The 16,148-nt window shown below is 38.5% G+C and overlaps 1 protein-coding gene across 5 annotated transcripts in view; it reads left to right on the top strand.

Moving 5' to 3' along the window:
• Positions 1-16,148, top strand: part of RNGTT (RNA guanylyltransferase and 5'-phosphatase) — a 152,244-nt gene that overhangs the window by 33,765 nt on the left and 102,331 nt on the right. For all 5 annotated transcript variants that reach the window (XM_044427866.1, XM_044427874.1, XM_044427889.1 and 2 more), the window contains exon 9: positions 12,354-12,489. In XM_044427866.1, coding sequence (XP_044283801.1) covers positions 12,354-12,489 — 136 coding nt within the window. The remainder of the gene's footprint in view (positions 1-12,353; positions 12,490-16,148) is intronic.

The following is a 16,148-nucleotide window of genomic DNA, read 5'->3' on the forward strand; positions in this document are numbered from 1 at the left end:
TTCCCACCCCCCTCACCTGAACAGATGGTAGTACTTCTGTGAGTTCAGTCTTGTAAGATGATGGCTTCACAATCCCTAAACACATTGTCATTTTGATTATTTTAAAACGGCAGCTTCTTCACAAGGATCTATGAAACCTGTTTCAACTATTTTAGTATAAAAGTTGTCTTTCACAAGGTGTATGTGTGTACGTGTGATATATTTTCCTTAATCTCTTGTTCTGATCTGTTAGAGGGTGGTTGTCTGTCTGTCTGTCTGTCTTTCTTTCCAAAGGAGAAAAACAATTCAAAATGGAGTTAGAACCCTATCCTGATAACAGACTGCAATTGTACATATGTTTGGGAGTAAGTGTCATGGAATACAGTGAGACTTCTAGGGCAGGATAACATTGTGTAGGAGTTTAAGTAAGTTAGAATTGTCTTAAGAACATAACTTTTAATGGTCAACTAAGAGTAGCAATTTTGGTAAAGGAAAGTGATACTGTGCTGGCCATCTATCACACCTTACACTTTTCACTTTAAATTGAGAAGTTAGCCACATTTTGGCCACTGTTCCATGTCCCTTCCTAGATAACTTGGCAGATTGGACAGAAGGGCTTATCTGACTATTTTCTCATCTGCTGGTTTTGTTATGTGGCACTTTCCATAGGGGGAGGTACTGATTCAGAAGGGTACCATAGCTCATGCTCATTTTAGGAAATGTTGCTTGAATGTAGTGGTAGGAAAAGACCCCTCTGAGTTGGTTGCAAGTCAGAGCAGGTATTACTGTACTAGACAGACAAATATTCTGAGCTACTATAAGGTATCTTCCTGACTCACAATGGCAACCTTTCCCCAGCAGCTTGCTGGATTTTATTTTATTTTATTTTATTTTATTTTATTTTATTTTATTTTATTTTATTGCCATTTCTGCAGAATCTGTTTAAAGCTACCTTGGGATGTATCCAGTGATGTTCCTCTGCTGACAGCAGGCTCTTTGGAGGTTTCTGTTAGTAGGATGTGGAGGGAGGTGACTTTCACTGAGTCTCCCTCACTGTTGCAACCTCTAGCAGCCCTCTGCATTTGTTTTACAAGTTTGGGGAGACAGTTCAGACCACTGGGGGTGGGGGATAGCATCTTCTCCATTCTGTTGATGGAAACTTCCCCGATTCAAAGACCTTTCTGTCTGTGGAGAAGCACCATTGGGTACAGCCAATGGTGCTGTCTTACTTTTGTTGAAGTTGTAGAAACCTAGAGCAGATGCACCAAGACCTTCAGCTTTTCTTGTATAATGCAATAGACTGCTGCCTGTCAGTACAAAACAATTTTATTTTGGAAATGCTCTGCAAGGACAGGGGTTGCTGCTTTGGAACTTTCACAGTGCCCGTATTTCTGAGAGATCTAGCTTTGCATCTGCTTTGTTTGTGGCTTCTGGATGCAGGCCTATACATACTTAGACACCAAAGAGCCGTACAAATCCTAGCATACTGAAAGTGTGTGATTTTTTAAATGTCTAAACATGCCTAAGATTACACTCATAGCAACTTTTAATTGCTTACTGCAAGGCTACAAGATTTCTGAAAGTTGTTACAGTGTACACTTAGTAAGCTGATTCCAATGTCAAGCCCAGTGAAGCTATTATCATATCAACCCATTTAAAAGTTATCTAAATATATAGACTACTATATTATGGGGATCCTAGAAGCTACAGCATTTAGTTGATTCACTCGATGGTATGTGATGATGTTTTAAAAGTTGGGTTTTCTTAGATTTGATGCAAAAAAGAGAAAAAAACCCAATTCCCCTTATTTTCGTAATCTCAAAAATGGGTAGTGGAAGTCAAGTACACATGCTTGCTTTTAGAAGTTGAATATCTTGCTTTATCTTGATGTGAAGTATTTAAAATTAACACATTCAGATTGTATAGATATACTGATAGGACTGAAGATTAAACAAACAGGTTTTATATCGCTTGAGTGAATGTTTGTGTTGCAACTAATTCTTTTAAAGGATATCCATAGATTATCTAGTGCTTTTATATTTAGTATTTATTTTGTTTTGGAAAACAAGAAAAAGTCTTTCTGAGATTAAGGAAAAAGTAAAAATAAGTTACATCTTTTGAGAGTTTTAGTAAAACTAACCAACACTTTGTGTTTCTTTGAAGCCTTGATTCCTAATGTTGAATGAGAAAGTTTGAAGTTTTATAACCTTTAAGTACTGTGTTTTGTGGAAACTGGCCAGATGGTTACAGCTATTCTAGATGTTTCCAAGCTTTATTTGGGTATCCTGTTTATGGTGTAGATGCTTAGTTATAAAGAATGAACAGTTAGTAGCAAATCATTCTTAATTTTGTCAGACACCAAGTGGTACATACAGCTTGGAATATGATGACATTACATTATTATGATGTTTATAGATGATTGTAAGAGTTCCTTGTGGCTTATGAACAGCATTATTAATCAACCAGACTGAAAATAGGTTAACCAATAGCATAATGTACTATGCAAACTCATTTGATTATTTGCTTAGTTATAATGCATTAAAATGCTAATTATCTTTTTTGTGTTGTGAATAATAATCTTGCAGTCTATTGTCATAGAGTACTCTAATTAGATCAAGATAAATGGGGCTCCTGCTCGTACATAATGTTCAAGTTATATAAGTGTCCACAGTTGTTTAATTCCTTTTTGTAGAACATTGAGAAAAAGATTCTAAGCTTGGTAGCCAAAAAATATGAAACACTGACATAAAGTAAGTTATTCCTAAGCAGGAGAGAATACAGATGAAAGCATCTTTCCAGACATATAGTTCTTTTGTATATCGTATCTAACTTCTCTTTATTTTCTCCTGGTCAGTTAGTGTGTTCTTTTTTGTCTTTTAGTTTTGAATGACCTTTTGATCTAGGTTTGAATGACCCTTTGATTTCTTGAATATTCTGGAAGAGGTTTCTTGCTTTTCCTCTTTTGGTGTTCTATTTCTTGGCACTTGCCATTACAATAATTCTTGTCTCTGATACTTGCAGAAAAAAAAATCATTTCTGTCTTCTTTTCTGTTCACTTTTCACCTACTTTTAGCAATTGTGATAATTTCTTCTGACATTCATCTTGGTTTTTTCTTTCTTTTTATTGCAGGAATTGTCTTTTGGCATTCTTCCCTAATAATATCCCTGGATTCAGTCCACAGATCTTCTGCTTTATGGTCAATTAAATTGAGTAATGCAACTCTGTTCTTTATGTGGACTTTTAATTCTTCAGAGATGCCATTTAAGTTGAATTTTGAGAGTATGCTTCTATTAGTGATCTTTTTAAGTTTTAGTCTAATTTTTGAAATTAAGAGTTGATGGTCACCATCATAAACAATATCTTCTTTGTCTTGTTTTAGCTGCAAAAATACAGCTTCTTCATCTCCTGCTTCCAATTATTTAGTCTATTTGATTTCTGCGCTGGTCATCTGTTGATGTTCATGTATACAATCATTTAATCAGTTGTTTGAAGTATGTATTTGTGTGAAACATGTATTTGTGATAAAACTGCAAAACCAACCAACTGCTGGCTTAGTAGAATTCTATAAGGAGTTCTGGTTTGTTTCTGACTCCAGGCCAAATTCTCCAACAGAGTTTGATCTGCCTTGTTTTCTAGTTTTTCATTCTAGACTCCTGTGCTTATCAGCATAACTTGCTTTGGTGTTTTATCCATTTTCTCTAGAACATTTCTGTAGAACAAACATTTTCCATTTCTTTTCTTTGGAATCTGTTGTTGGAGCATATAGTTCATTGATGATTGTGCTGATACTTAAAAAATGAATTCTGACTGATATGGTTCAGTCAGACTTTGGATTATAGGTCATTACTGCCTATGCTACATCTTATTTTGGTATTGGAGTCACTACATTTCTTCTGAGTTTATCATTTCTGGAGTAAAACATGTTATGTTTGTCGGACTGAAAATGTCCCATTCTAGTCCAGTTTTGCTCTTTTACACCAAATACTACAATCATCATCCATTCAATGGCCTGCTTTACAGTTTCCAGTTTGCCTTAATACTTCTGGCATTCCATGTTCCAATTGTATGTGTTGTGCAGCCTTAGACTTCCCTTTCACTTCTGTGCCTTTTAACCACCAGACTTTCTTTTGATTGGATCTAATTGCATAATTACTGAGAGCACTATTCATGCTTGGCCTTTGCTCTTCCCCAGTAACTTGTTGAGTATTTTCCAACCTGGTGGGCTCATCTTCCAAAACTCTCTCTTGTTTCATCATAGGGTTTTCCAGGTAAAAAGACCTAGAAATGTTTTACCATTGCTGTCTTCTGCACTGTACGACCAGAGTTAGAGTGTCACTGCTGTGGTCTGCAAAAGATCCCGCACCAGTGTTGTGTTCAACTAGCGCTAATGCCCAGTAGCTAATTTTCAGAAGTTTCTTTTCCCCTCTCCTCATTAGAGATATCCATATTCTTCTGTTGATGTGGCAGTTGCTGCTGAAGAAGATGTATGCATCTTACTCTGGTGTCTCTCCTTTGACCATTCTGCCTTGGGTGACCCTGCTTGGAGACCAGGCTAGTGAGACAGTCTGGCCTCCTTGCAGCATTGTTTTCAGCTTCTCTGAATCTCTCAATCCACCTTACCACATGAAGGTATGCATCCAAGTGACGGATATTCCAATTACTGGAAGCAAATTTTGTTATATACATCCCCATATTCAGTAATACCATAACTGATATACTGTGAGATGGGCCAAAGTGCACCTTGAAAAAACAAATTACCATGTTGTATGTATTGAGTAGTCTGTATGCCCTAAAGCAGTGATGGCGAACCTTTTAGAGATGGAGTGCCCAAACTACAACCCAAAACCCCCTTATTTATCACAAAGTGCCAACACTGCAATAAAACCTGAAAACTGAGGTTTTAGTTTAGAAAAAAGAACTCACAGCCAGTCCAAGCAAAAAATATATTTGTGAAAGGTTGGACGAATTGTGGCTAATGAGTCATGGTTCGTGATGTCATCGCCTGGCACCGCTACTCCTTTCCGAGCATGTGCATGGCCTCTATGTGGGCTGTTATCCAATGCAGGGCTGCTGGGGCGACTTGGCTCGCATGCCAATGGAGAGGGCTCTCGGTGCCCGCTGTGGCCACATGTGCTATAGGTGACCTAACCCTACCCTGGTGCACTCTTGTAACCCTAGTGTAGGAGTGAGATACCATTAGAAAGAGGGCGGTTTTGAAAAACCCTTCCTTGAGTAGCTTTTTCTGCACAGCTCGTCATTTCTGCCCATTCTAAACACATTCCAACCATCAAAATCATGCCAGGACACCTCATTTTCCTAACCCAGTGACAGTGAACCTTTTAGAGACTGAGTGCCCAAACTGCAACCCAAAACCCACTTATTTATTGCAAAGTGCCAACACTGCAATAAAACCTGAAAACAGCCAGTTGAAGCGGCAGCATACCGACCAGCCATACGAAAGCTTGGACGAGTCGTGGCTAATGTGTTGTGGCTTGTGACATCATTGCCCGGCACCACTACTCCTTTCCGAGCATGCGCATGGCCCCTATGTGCGTTGTTATCTGTTGCTTGGCTGCTGGGGCGATGCTGGGGTGACTTGGCTCATGTGCTGACAGAGAGGGCTCTGGGTGCCTGCTGTGGCGCACGTGCCATAGGTTCGCCAGCACTGCCCTGATGTATCACAATCCTTTGGTCACATTGATTCCTGCTTCTCTAACAATGTTTGTATAGTGACATTATCCCATACTAGAGGAAAGACATACCCAGATCCCATACTGTACAACTGATAGGTGTGGGGGAACTTCTCCATTGCCTAGAAAGGACAGGCCCATTCTTGGGCAAAGGGGAAGATATTGTGGGACATTGTTAACTGTGCCATTTCCAAAAGCCCATTGCTCTAGGAGCCAAAAGTGAATGCATGTATCACTGAAATGTAGAAATGAACGATACCTCCCATTTTAATCCTGTGAGTGATTGCTGATTTTTACCCTAGATTATCTGTATGTAAATAGAAGAGCTTCCAGTGTTTGCAAATTGGGTGCATATGTGCTAGGAAGGTAATAAACTGAATATTATCCATTCATGCTAAAGTTCTCAAAAAAATCTGATCTAAACCTTTGTAACCTAAAAAGAATATCTTTCTAGTTATAACCTTATTTCAAAAAGGCAACTTTGGTTTCTTGTCTACCTGACATGTTAGACTTTAAGTGGTTTAAATACTAATTTTAAATACTAATTTTGCAAAGTTTTAAAACTTATAAAAATTTTTGGACTCAGCACAGGGCTGACATTTGGCAAGAACTGAATTTCTAACAATGCAACTGCATTCCTTTCCAATTGTATTGTTAAGTTTGTAGCTAAAATATAAATGCAAGTAAGATTTAAATTACTTGGTTTTGTAGACTAATATAGTAATGGTCATGGAGGTATTTTCCTTCTGCTTAAAACAACATGTAAGACACAATAAATATACAAGGAAAATGATAGTAAAGCATTTCAGATGCTGAATGAAGATTTGAGTCTTTCATAGTTGCTTAACAAACCTTGTGAATATTCTTTGGTATAGAGTGAACTGTATAGCTTTGCCTGCCAAGTTGTGGGGATATGTGGCCATAAAGATGATCTGGAATTGACTTTCTGGCCAAGCTCCAGTCTTGCTTCTCCTTCCAAGTTCTTCCTGTCTCCTTTTTTTCCTTTATATTTTACAGCAGACAAAGATTACTAGATTACAGATTAAACAGAGCAGTCTCTGACTGCTTGCTTACAACAGAATAGCCACAGTACAAAAAGAAAAGGGAATATGGACAAATTCATGCACTGGTTAGCCATAGTTGCATAAATGGTCAACAATCAGTCGGAATGGCCGTTGCTGCACCCCACCCCTCTCTCTCTCTGTGAGGCAGTTAGGTAGATTTCTTCCAGTCTAAGTGACACTGCTTGTTCCTTCTTTTGTTTGGTTTCTTGATTCACTCTGAAAGAAACTTGAATTAGAAACTCATATTTAGAGCATAAACCTGTTTTCTACAATGTAAAAAGCAGCAGTGTCCTAACAGGGAGAAAGATTGTAGATAGATCTTAAGATTAAATCTAGATGTAAATTTCTTAATGCTTATATCAGATATATTTGGAAAGAAGTGGCAGATGAAAATTTAATCTCTAAATACACATGCTACCTGACATTTCTAAGAATCTCTATACTCAGTAGATGAAAGAAAGTTTAATCTCAAACATGTGTCTGGGAATAAACAGGATGGAGCATCTCATAATTTCCTTTAATTTGAAAAATAAGTATAAGTTGATGATATAGTGATCCATTTTCAGTATTTAAGCTGATTCACAGCTATTTTAGTAGATAACATTGACATACACACACAACTTGCATTGTTGTTAGTCGTGAAGTCGTGTCCGACCCATTGCGACCCCATGGACAACATTCCTCCAGGCCTTCCTGTCCTCCACCATCCCCCGGAGTCCACTTAAGCTCACGCCAACTGCCTCAGTGACTCCATCCAGCCACCTCATCCTCTGCCGTCCCCTCCTTCTTTTGCCATCTATTGTTTCCAGCTTTAGACTCTTCTCCAGAGAGTCCTTCCTTCTCATTAGGTGGCCGAAGTATTTGAGTTTCAACTTCAGTATCTGGCCTTCTAAAGAACAGTCAGGGTTGATCTCCTCTAGGACTGACTGGTTTGATCGCCTTGCGGTCCAAGGGACTCGAAGGAGTCTCCTCCAGCACCACAATTCAAAGGCCTCAGTTCTTCGGCGCTCAGCCTTCCTTTTGGTCCAACTTTCACAGCAATACATTGCAACTGGGAAAACCATAGCCTTGACTATAAGCACTTTTGTTGGCAGAAAAGTGCGACAGTTTGTTGTGATCCACACAATCAAAGGCTTTAGCACAGTCAGTGAAGCAGAAGTAGATGTTTTTCTGGAACTCCCTAGCTTTCTCTATGATCCAGCGTATGTTGGCAATTTGATCTCTAGTTCCTCTCCCTCTTCGAAATCCTGCCTGTACTTCTGGTAGTTCTCGGTCCACATACTGCTGGAGCCTAGCTTGTAGGATTTTGAGCATCACTTTGCTAGCATGTGAAATGAATGCAATGGTGCGACAGTTTGAACATTGTTTGGCATTGCCCTTCTTTGGGATCGGAATGTAAACTGACCTTTTCCAATCCTGTGGCCACTGTTGAGTTTTCCAAATTTGCTGGCATATTGAGTGTAGCACTTTTACTGCATCGTCTTTTAGGATTTTGAATAGCTCAGCTGGAATATTGTCACCTCCACTAGATTTGTTGTTGCTCAGACTTCCTAAGACCCGTTTGACTTCACATTCCAGGATATCTGGCTCGAGGGGGATGTTAAGCTCTTTCTTGTATAGTTCCTCTGTAATCTTGCCACCTCTTCTTAATCTCTTCTGCCTCTGTTGGGTCCCTGTCATTTTGCTCCTTTATCATGCCCATCTTTGCATGAAATGTTCCCTTCATATCTCCAATTTTCTTGAAGAGATCTCTGATCCTCCCTATTCTATTGTTTTCTTCTATTTCTTTGCACTGTTCATTTAAGAAGGCCTTATCTCTTCTGGCTATTCTCTGGAATTCTGCATTCAATTGGGTGTATCTTTCTCTTTCTCCCTTGCCTTTCGCTTCCCTTCTTTCCTCAGCTATTTGTAAAGCTTCCTCATTTTGTTTTCTTGCATTTCTTTTTCTTTGGGATGGTTTTAGTTGCTGTCTCCTGTACAATGTTGCGAACCTCCATCCATAGTTCTTCAGGCACTCTGTCTATCAGATTAATTCCTTAAATCTATTTGTCATCTCTACTGTGTATTCATCAGGGATATGATTTAGGTCATACCTGAGTGGCCTAGTGCTTTTCCCTACTTTCTTCTATTTAAGCCTAAATTTTGTAACGAGAAGCTCATGATCTGAGCCGCAGTCAGCTCCTGGTCTAGTTTTTACTAACTGTATAGAGCTTCTCCATCTTTGGCTGCAGAGCACATAGTCAGTCTGATTTCTGTGTTGATCATCTGGTGATGTCCATGTGTAACAAGGGGCAGCAAACAAAAAATAGTGTATACATCAATATAACTATTGTAACAGAAAGTTACCCCTTACTGTTTTCCCCATCTACAAAGCTACAGCTCTCAACAAAATGAAGCTGCACACTTATCATTTTTCCCTTCCATTCTTCGCCTGTGTTATGTGCTTGTGGAAACATTTATATGTCAGAAAGTACCTAAGTGCTGTGTGTGCTGACTGTGCTTTTCATATATAACTTTCAGTTATTGTAGGTATAGGAAGAAATGAGTGGTAATTTGCCATTTAGACTATTGAACTGCTGTCTCCAGGAAACAGATTAAGCATGGTACTGATTGTTCACCAGATCAGCTTTATGTCTGTGGAGGGAGACTGTGTTATGCCAGCACATTAAAAAATATTGGTATTCTGTTAAGAGAAGGATTTACCTATTTTATGGTAATCTGACACTTAGTCAGGAGTTCACAGATTAAAGTTACAATCCTAAACTAGGCAGTAAATCTTGTTGAATTGTTTTAAAATTGTACTGAATGCTGTATAAACAGAGGGATGTGCCTCTGCCACAACAAGCTGTAATCTTAAAAGAAATGTAGCACAAACGAAGAATGGAACCTGGGAATAAAGCTGAAACATTTAATGCAAAATGTCTGATGGTCAAGGTGAAGACCTTTGGACATTGGTAATTATCTTTATTATTGCTGAGCCTCCTCTACATCTGATTAACTTTGCATTTTGAAGCAGACTTTCCGCCATTATAGTTACTCTCCTATTCTACTTGCTCAAATCATCATTCCATTGGTATCTTTTGTTAAGATGAAATGTTTTTGTCAAGCTAGTGCAGTTCTTACCTAGAGCTGTTCTGGGAGAGGAGAGAAGTGGAATCTGCAGTAATTTTTATAGGCCAAGCCAAAATTATACGGCACTGGTTAATTGGGAAGGTGTTCAGAATCACTATATAACATGTGCATAACATGTATGGTCTCAGGGCTTGTCTAAAATATGTAATTTACATGGTATCATATTCTTTCTATTATGTTCACATATACGTACATGTGCGTTTGTGGAGAGAGAGAATCAAAGCACAAAAATAAAGAAACCCCAAACTCCAAATGTTTATTAGAAAGCATTTCATAAAGCGTCTTAGACTTTATCTAGAAATGTCACAAAGTAGCTGGCCCATTTTCCATTGCTATAAATAAAATCTGATGCAGGGACATTAAAAAAAGATGAGAATGGCTTATAATTACTTGTACCAGGACATGATTTCCTAGTGAAATAAGCCACAATTCAGAATCTTGATGGCAGAAGTGATCTTTACCTTGTGCTGTTCATAATTTTTTAGCTCATCAGAAATGTACAAAGCTCCCCAGCATGAGAATATTATGGAGCATTGTGGGCTTCTACTACTGTGTCCAAGGTTCCAGGCAGTCAGTGCACCAGCACTCTTATTGTACTGCTCCTGGGGACAAGAGAGGTCTGTTAATAGTGCCTTGTTTCTTGTGTTGAGGCTCAAAAGGGGGTTCGTAAAGGCAACAACTGGCAGCTGTGCCACTATCTTGCTGCTCTAGATTGATCATAAGAGCTGTGCCTATCTAGTTCAACATCCTGTTCACACAGTAGCCCTCCAGTTATGTATGTGGAATTTACAAGGTAGACATGTGAAATTGCACCCTTGCCCAAGAAAAAAAGCCCTACAATGAAGCTGGAGGGAGAGGATTCTCAAAGGAGTGGTTTGCATTCTGCTATTGATAGGGGCAGGTTGAGCCAGAATTCCATTGAATAGCTCAGTGTTAGAACATACATGTTTTTTGCATGAAGTGATGTTCAGTTAAAAGGCAGAGTAGGGTAGCAGAGCAGAGCTGAACAAGATATTGGTGTGATCCTTTGGAGAGATACTATTTCTCGGAGAAGCCAGCATTGACTGACTTGGTTTAAAATGGTTTCATATATTCATGTTAGTTCTTGTTACCAAACAGCAGCTGAATGGGGATGGGCTACGATGCATCTTTGCAAATTTGATCAGGGATGTGGAATGTGCAGCTCTCCATTTCTGGTGAAATAGAGAGCCCATGAGCCTTAGCCAGCAAAGCTAGTGGTGAGGTAAGTCCCATGAGCCTTAGCCAGCAAAGCCAGTGGTGAGGTATGATGGGACTTCCAGTTCAACAGCATCTGGAGGGGCACATGCTCTTTACCTCTAAATTAGCTAGATAAGTAAGCCTTTAAAAAACAGGGCAGAGTAGGTGACTGAAAGGATATTTCAAGAGAATAGGTTTGTTCCACATAAAGATGCACAAGCCTTTGACATTTGTTGTATATTAATAATCTAAGCAAGGTTATGTAATTATATTCTAGTTATAAATAATAGGCTATGCAAATGAAACTATGATTGTAAAATGTTTTCTTTATAGCAAACCATTAACTAGGTACGGGTTCAGTGGCATAGAGAAAACAGTGATAATTCACATTTTCTGAGCTTGGCCACTGAAATAGTCATCTTTATCTTTTAGCCTTAATTGATTCCAGATGGCCCACAATAAAAGGCCCTCAAAAGAACTAAAGAACTTGTTCTTTCAGAAAAAGAATAAGCTTCTACAAAGGATGAGTGCATATTTGGAGATGACTCTCCAAAAACTGGTTTGTTAGAAATCTGTTATAGTTTTAAAGAAACATTTCTGTGATTTTCCCTCTTCTCTATATTCTCCCCATTTTATTGATTTGATTTTTCAGATGATATTTTAGAATGGTTATTAATTGAGAGAATGATATTATTATTAGTTATTAAAGAGAATGATATTTTAACTCCAATTAACTGAAATATATATGACTAACTGGACAAATTTGTCTTGACATATATTGTGTGCAATGTTCTAAATACATACTTTTTTCTTTCTGAAAATGTTGTGTATTAAGTGCTCATTTGTGAACGCTTTTCTAATCTGGTGAGATGGACTAATGCAGTAATCTATAGGCAGTTAAATGTGTTATACCCATCATTATATACTGGCTTGTATAAAGACAGAGTACCATGCACTTTGTTTGGTTTTGTTCTGCTACACTGCTGTTCCGTGGAACAGGATAAGACATTTATTCCTGCTGTTTAGTAATTTGTTCTTTGTTGCTACTTCCCAAGAACTACAAATTCAAATCCCCTTTTGAGTTCCTAATGCGCAGTCCTAGTTATTCTTTGCAAATATTATTACCCTTTTTGCAAATATTAATTTGTTATATGACATCAGACAAATAACATTTGTATAGCAATTGTATTAGGTATAAAGGATATAAAATTAAGTAAAACTACTGTGGAAGTAATAGTGTTTTAATTGGGCAATTATTTCTCTTCATAGGTATATGATGTTGATTGATGGCAAGAATGAAGTATATATGATAGACAGAGATAACTCCGTGTTCCACGTATCCGCTCTGGAATTTCCATTTCGTAAAGATCTACGTGCACACTTAGACAATACTCTTTTGGATGGGGTAAGAATGATCACTGTATAACATAGGCTCTTTTTGTTTCAGGAGTATCAGAATCTTGAAGAGTGTTGCAGTGATGAAATTATGTATTTGTTTCATTCCATAGTCTGTCCATCCACTGAGCTTAGAAAAAAATATATCCAGGGATCCACAGAAAAACTTGCCAGGTTGCCAGTGGCAAAAGATGTTACCCAAGTTATTTCATGTTGGCTTTGTAGAAGATAGAAGTGGTGAGAGAGACTGCAAAAGCACTTACAAGAAGTAAATCAAGACATAGCCCTTTTTTTGGAGTCTTCTGCTGTTTGCAGGATTTTTTCCCCTTACTTCAGATTGTTCTTCCCTGTTTTTCAAGGAAGAGCCACTTTGGCTCCAGAAACTACTGCCAGGGCCATTTAAGGGCTTTTTCTAGACTGGGGAAGTTCTCTGCCATCAAATGGTTTATGCAAATTCTAACAGGCTTATGTGGTCCTTGAATTGGGATGGATCTCTTTCTTTTTATGGGAAGAGTGCTTTGCACTCCTAAATGCTGTAAAACCTCCCAGTGTAGGTATAGCTTGCTTTTTTATCTGTGCATTCAGTTTTTCCTCCACATCCAGTGGCTACACAGTGTCACTGTAGCTAGTAGCCAGTCTTGTCCCTATTGCCTTGTGATCTCTTCCCCAGCATAGATAATTGGCTAATTGCTTCTTTGTTCTCCTATTCTCCATTCTCTGGCATCTTATAACTGAGGAGCAGGATGTCTTCTGACTTCCTATCCACAGCTGTACCTCCAGTGGCCCAGAGCTGCTGCTAAAAGCAAACCACAAGACAAGGCTAAAGAGCTCGTGCTCAGAATCAGCAGCTTCTGTTGAAAGAGATGGAGAGCTGGTTTTGAGGTGAATGGGGACCCTCAGCAGCCCTCAGGCCTTGCAGTGATGAAACTTGTATTAACCTATCCTCAAGGTGCAAACAACCTGAGAATGGTAAAAGAGAAAAAGTAGTTCTTATTTGTGCTCATTTATGTACGCACCACCAAAGAAAGAAAAATATTCTAAATAACTGCCCCTCTAGTGTTTAAATTGTGTATTGTATAAATTACTATATCTTCCTGTTTGTCCATGCAACTCAATTTCTTTTTTACGTAAGTCATAAAAATAGAAGAATAAGATAAAATCCAAAAAACAATCAACTTGAGTTCCTCAAAAAATGGCCATACAAGCCACTTACACCCAGCTCCTTAGTAAGTATATAATGATAGTGGAACAGAGAGGGAGAGAGAGAGAGAGAGACTATACATAAACACATTTGCACACAAACGTACATGCATACACATGTACTGTAGATAAGGGCTATACAAGTTAGCAGGACAAAAATGAAAATATTCTTGCATTTTCACATTCAGATGTGATGTATACATACCCATCTTTTGGCATAATAGTAACGTAACGATAATACAATGATAATTATAGTAATAATAACTGAGAGTTAGTGTGGTATAATGGCTAATAGCATGGGACTGGGATTCAGGTAATTTGGGTTCTAGTCCCCGCTCAGTCATGGAGACAACTGGGTGACTTTGGGCCAGTCACAGACTCTCAGTCCAACCTACCTCACAGGCATGTTGTGGGAATAAGATCGAGCAGGTGGAGGGGAATTATGTAAGCCACTTTGAGTTCATTGGAAAAAAGTGGGATGTAAACTCTAATAATCAAAATAAAATGAATAATGCTGTATTCTGTGAGATGCTGTGCCATTCCAGCAGTTTATAGCTCCAGGCTGTTTGCTCTGATAATTTAACATAGAGGATTTCAGACTGATACTTAGTACAGATAAATGAGACACAGTTCACCTTTTGAAATAAGTTACATTTAGTGTGGTAAACAATAATGAGGAAGGCAGTTCAGAATCTTTCACAAACCCTGTGCTCTTAAGTGCTACAGCTGTCATTCTAGCAGACAACAGTTCTACTTGACTGTTCCATCTCTTTCCAGGAATTGTTGTTCAAGTGCATCATGAGGTGTGTGTCTTTCAAGGCTAAAGTGCCCTGTTTATATCTTGGAAGCCCAAGGAGTAAAGTGGAGAGTATAACAGACATTGCAGCAGAGGAGTAAAAGGCTTAACAGTAGCTTCATGATTTGGAATCTTTTTCTGGTTATTGTTGCTATGTAATATTAACATGAAGAAGTATTTTGGATGCACAAATAAACCTACAAACAAATACATTCACATTAGAATTGGTCCAAAATACATAGTTACTAGAGCTGCCAAGATGCTCTTTTTACTTTGCAACTAAAACTATTAGTTGTTGTGAATGTTACGTTGGCTATTCAGGACTCTAGACAGTAACTCAAATGGACTACCCAGTGAAAATTTTCTCATTTTTGTTTCCATAGCAACACAACTGTCATAATGGAAACCCCCAAAGAGATGTTTTTGTTGTTCTTGAAGATTACCCCAGAGCTCAGTAATGTTCCTGGTGTTGGGCTTGCTTATTGATTTCATGCTAATGAAAACTATGAGAAAGAATTTATTACCCAGTTGCTAAATGTGGAGGGAGATGAATTCGCAGCTACCCCTTTCTCTCAAGACAGTGTCCCACTATGATCCTTGTGGGTTTTCAGCCACATTTAATGCTTTTTGTGCTAGGATGTCTCCTTGAAGATCTTAGTCTTAATGTATCTCATGAAAACATTCAGAAATTTCAGAAAACATGAAGTGCATTGTCCCTGGATCCAAAATAATACCCAGTGCTGAAAAAAAGAGCACACATCATTAATTTTTCCCTACAAGAGAAGCATTTCTTGAGACCGCATCAGTGATAACCCTCTCTGTCACTAGATTTTTCGGGGAAGTGTGATTTCCTCATATGCAACAAATGCCTATACAACTTCAAAAACAACATCTGCTAATTTATTTAATATTGTGGAGCAGCCTTAGAGTGAACACAGCCTTGGATTGGATCTGTTACAGACAGATCTTTGAAAGATGAGATCTTAAATATGCTTTCTGTTTGCTTGAGTTTGTTATATGAATGCTAATGGTTGTCTCATAGACCCAGTTTGGATGATTAAACAACTCACAGCTTAATAATGCATTGTTTGGGGGAGTGCAAGAGCGAGCGTGGTGGCTTGCTCCCACTCACCTGCTTCCGTTTGCTAAACAACTCAGCAGTGCCCTAATCTTTGGCTTTTTATCAAGATGTGTGAACCTGTGGATTGTTGAGGGAGAATCAACTTGAAGTTTTAACCTCCAAACCAAACCATGGTTCAAACATTGGGTTGCATCTTTCTCATCAGTTCCGGGTTATACAACCTTGGGTTGTTGAGCAGTGTAGAAGCAGGCAGGCTATCAGGAACAAGCTTGCTGAGCAAGCCATGGTTTGTTAAGTATGGATTGTTTCTTGTGTGCAATGTGGTTATAGTTGTTTTGGAGCATTCTGGATTTAACAGTAATAGGTATATTTTTCGTTGCATTGGCACTATTAACCTTAGCATCCAAAGAATGTAGTGTTCATATAAATTTGTGAGGGTCATGTGTTGTTTTGTATTATTCATGCTTCACTGATGCCATACCATGCATGTAGCATGTTTTTAAGGTACCTGTTTTGGTCGTGTGCTTCTCCTACCCTTTCCTATCAATTGCTCTGTTGTTTTTGGCTTTTAGGCAAGTAATAATAATAAGGG

The sequence above is a fragment of the Varanus komodoensis genome, unplaced genomic scaffold (genome assembly GCF_004798865.1).
Source record: "Varanus komodoensis strain SLA01 unplaced genomic scaffold, ASM479886v1 scaffold1, whole genome shotgun sequence".
NCBI lineage: Eukaryota > Metazoa > Chordata > Lepidosauria > Squamata > Varanidae > Varanus > Varanus komodoensis.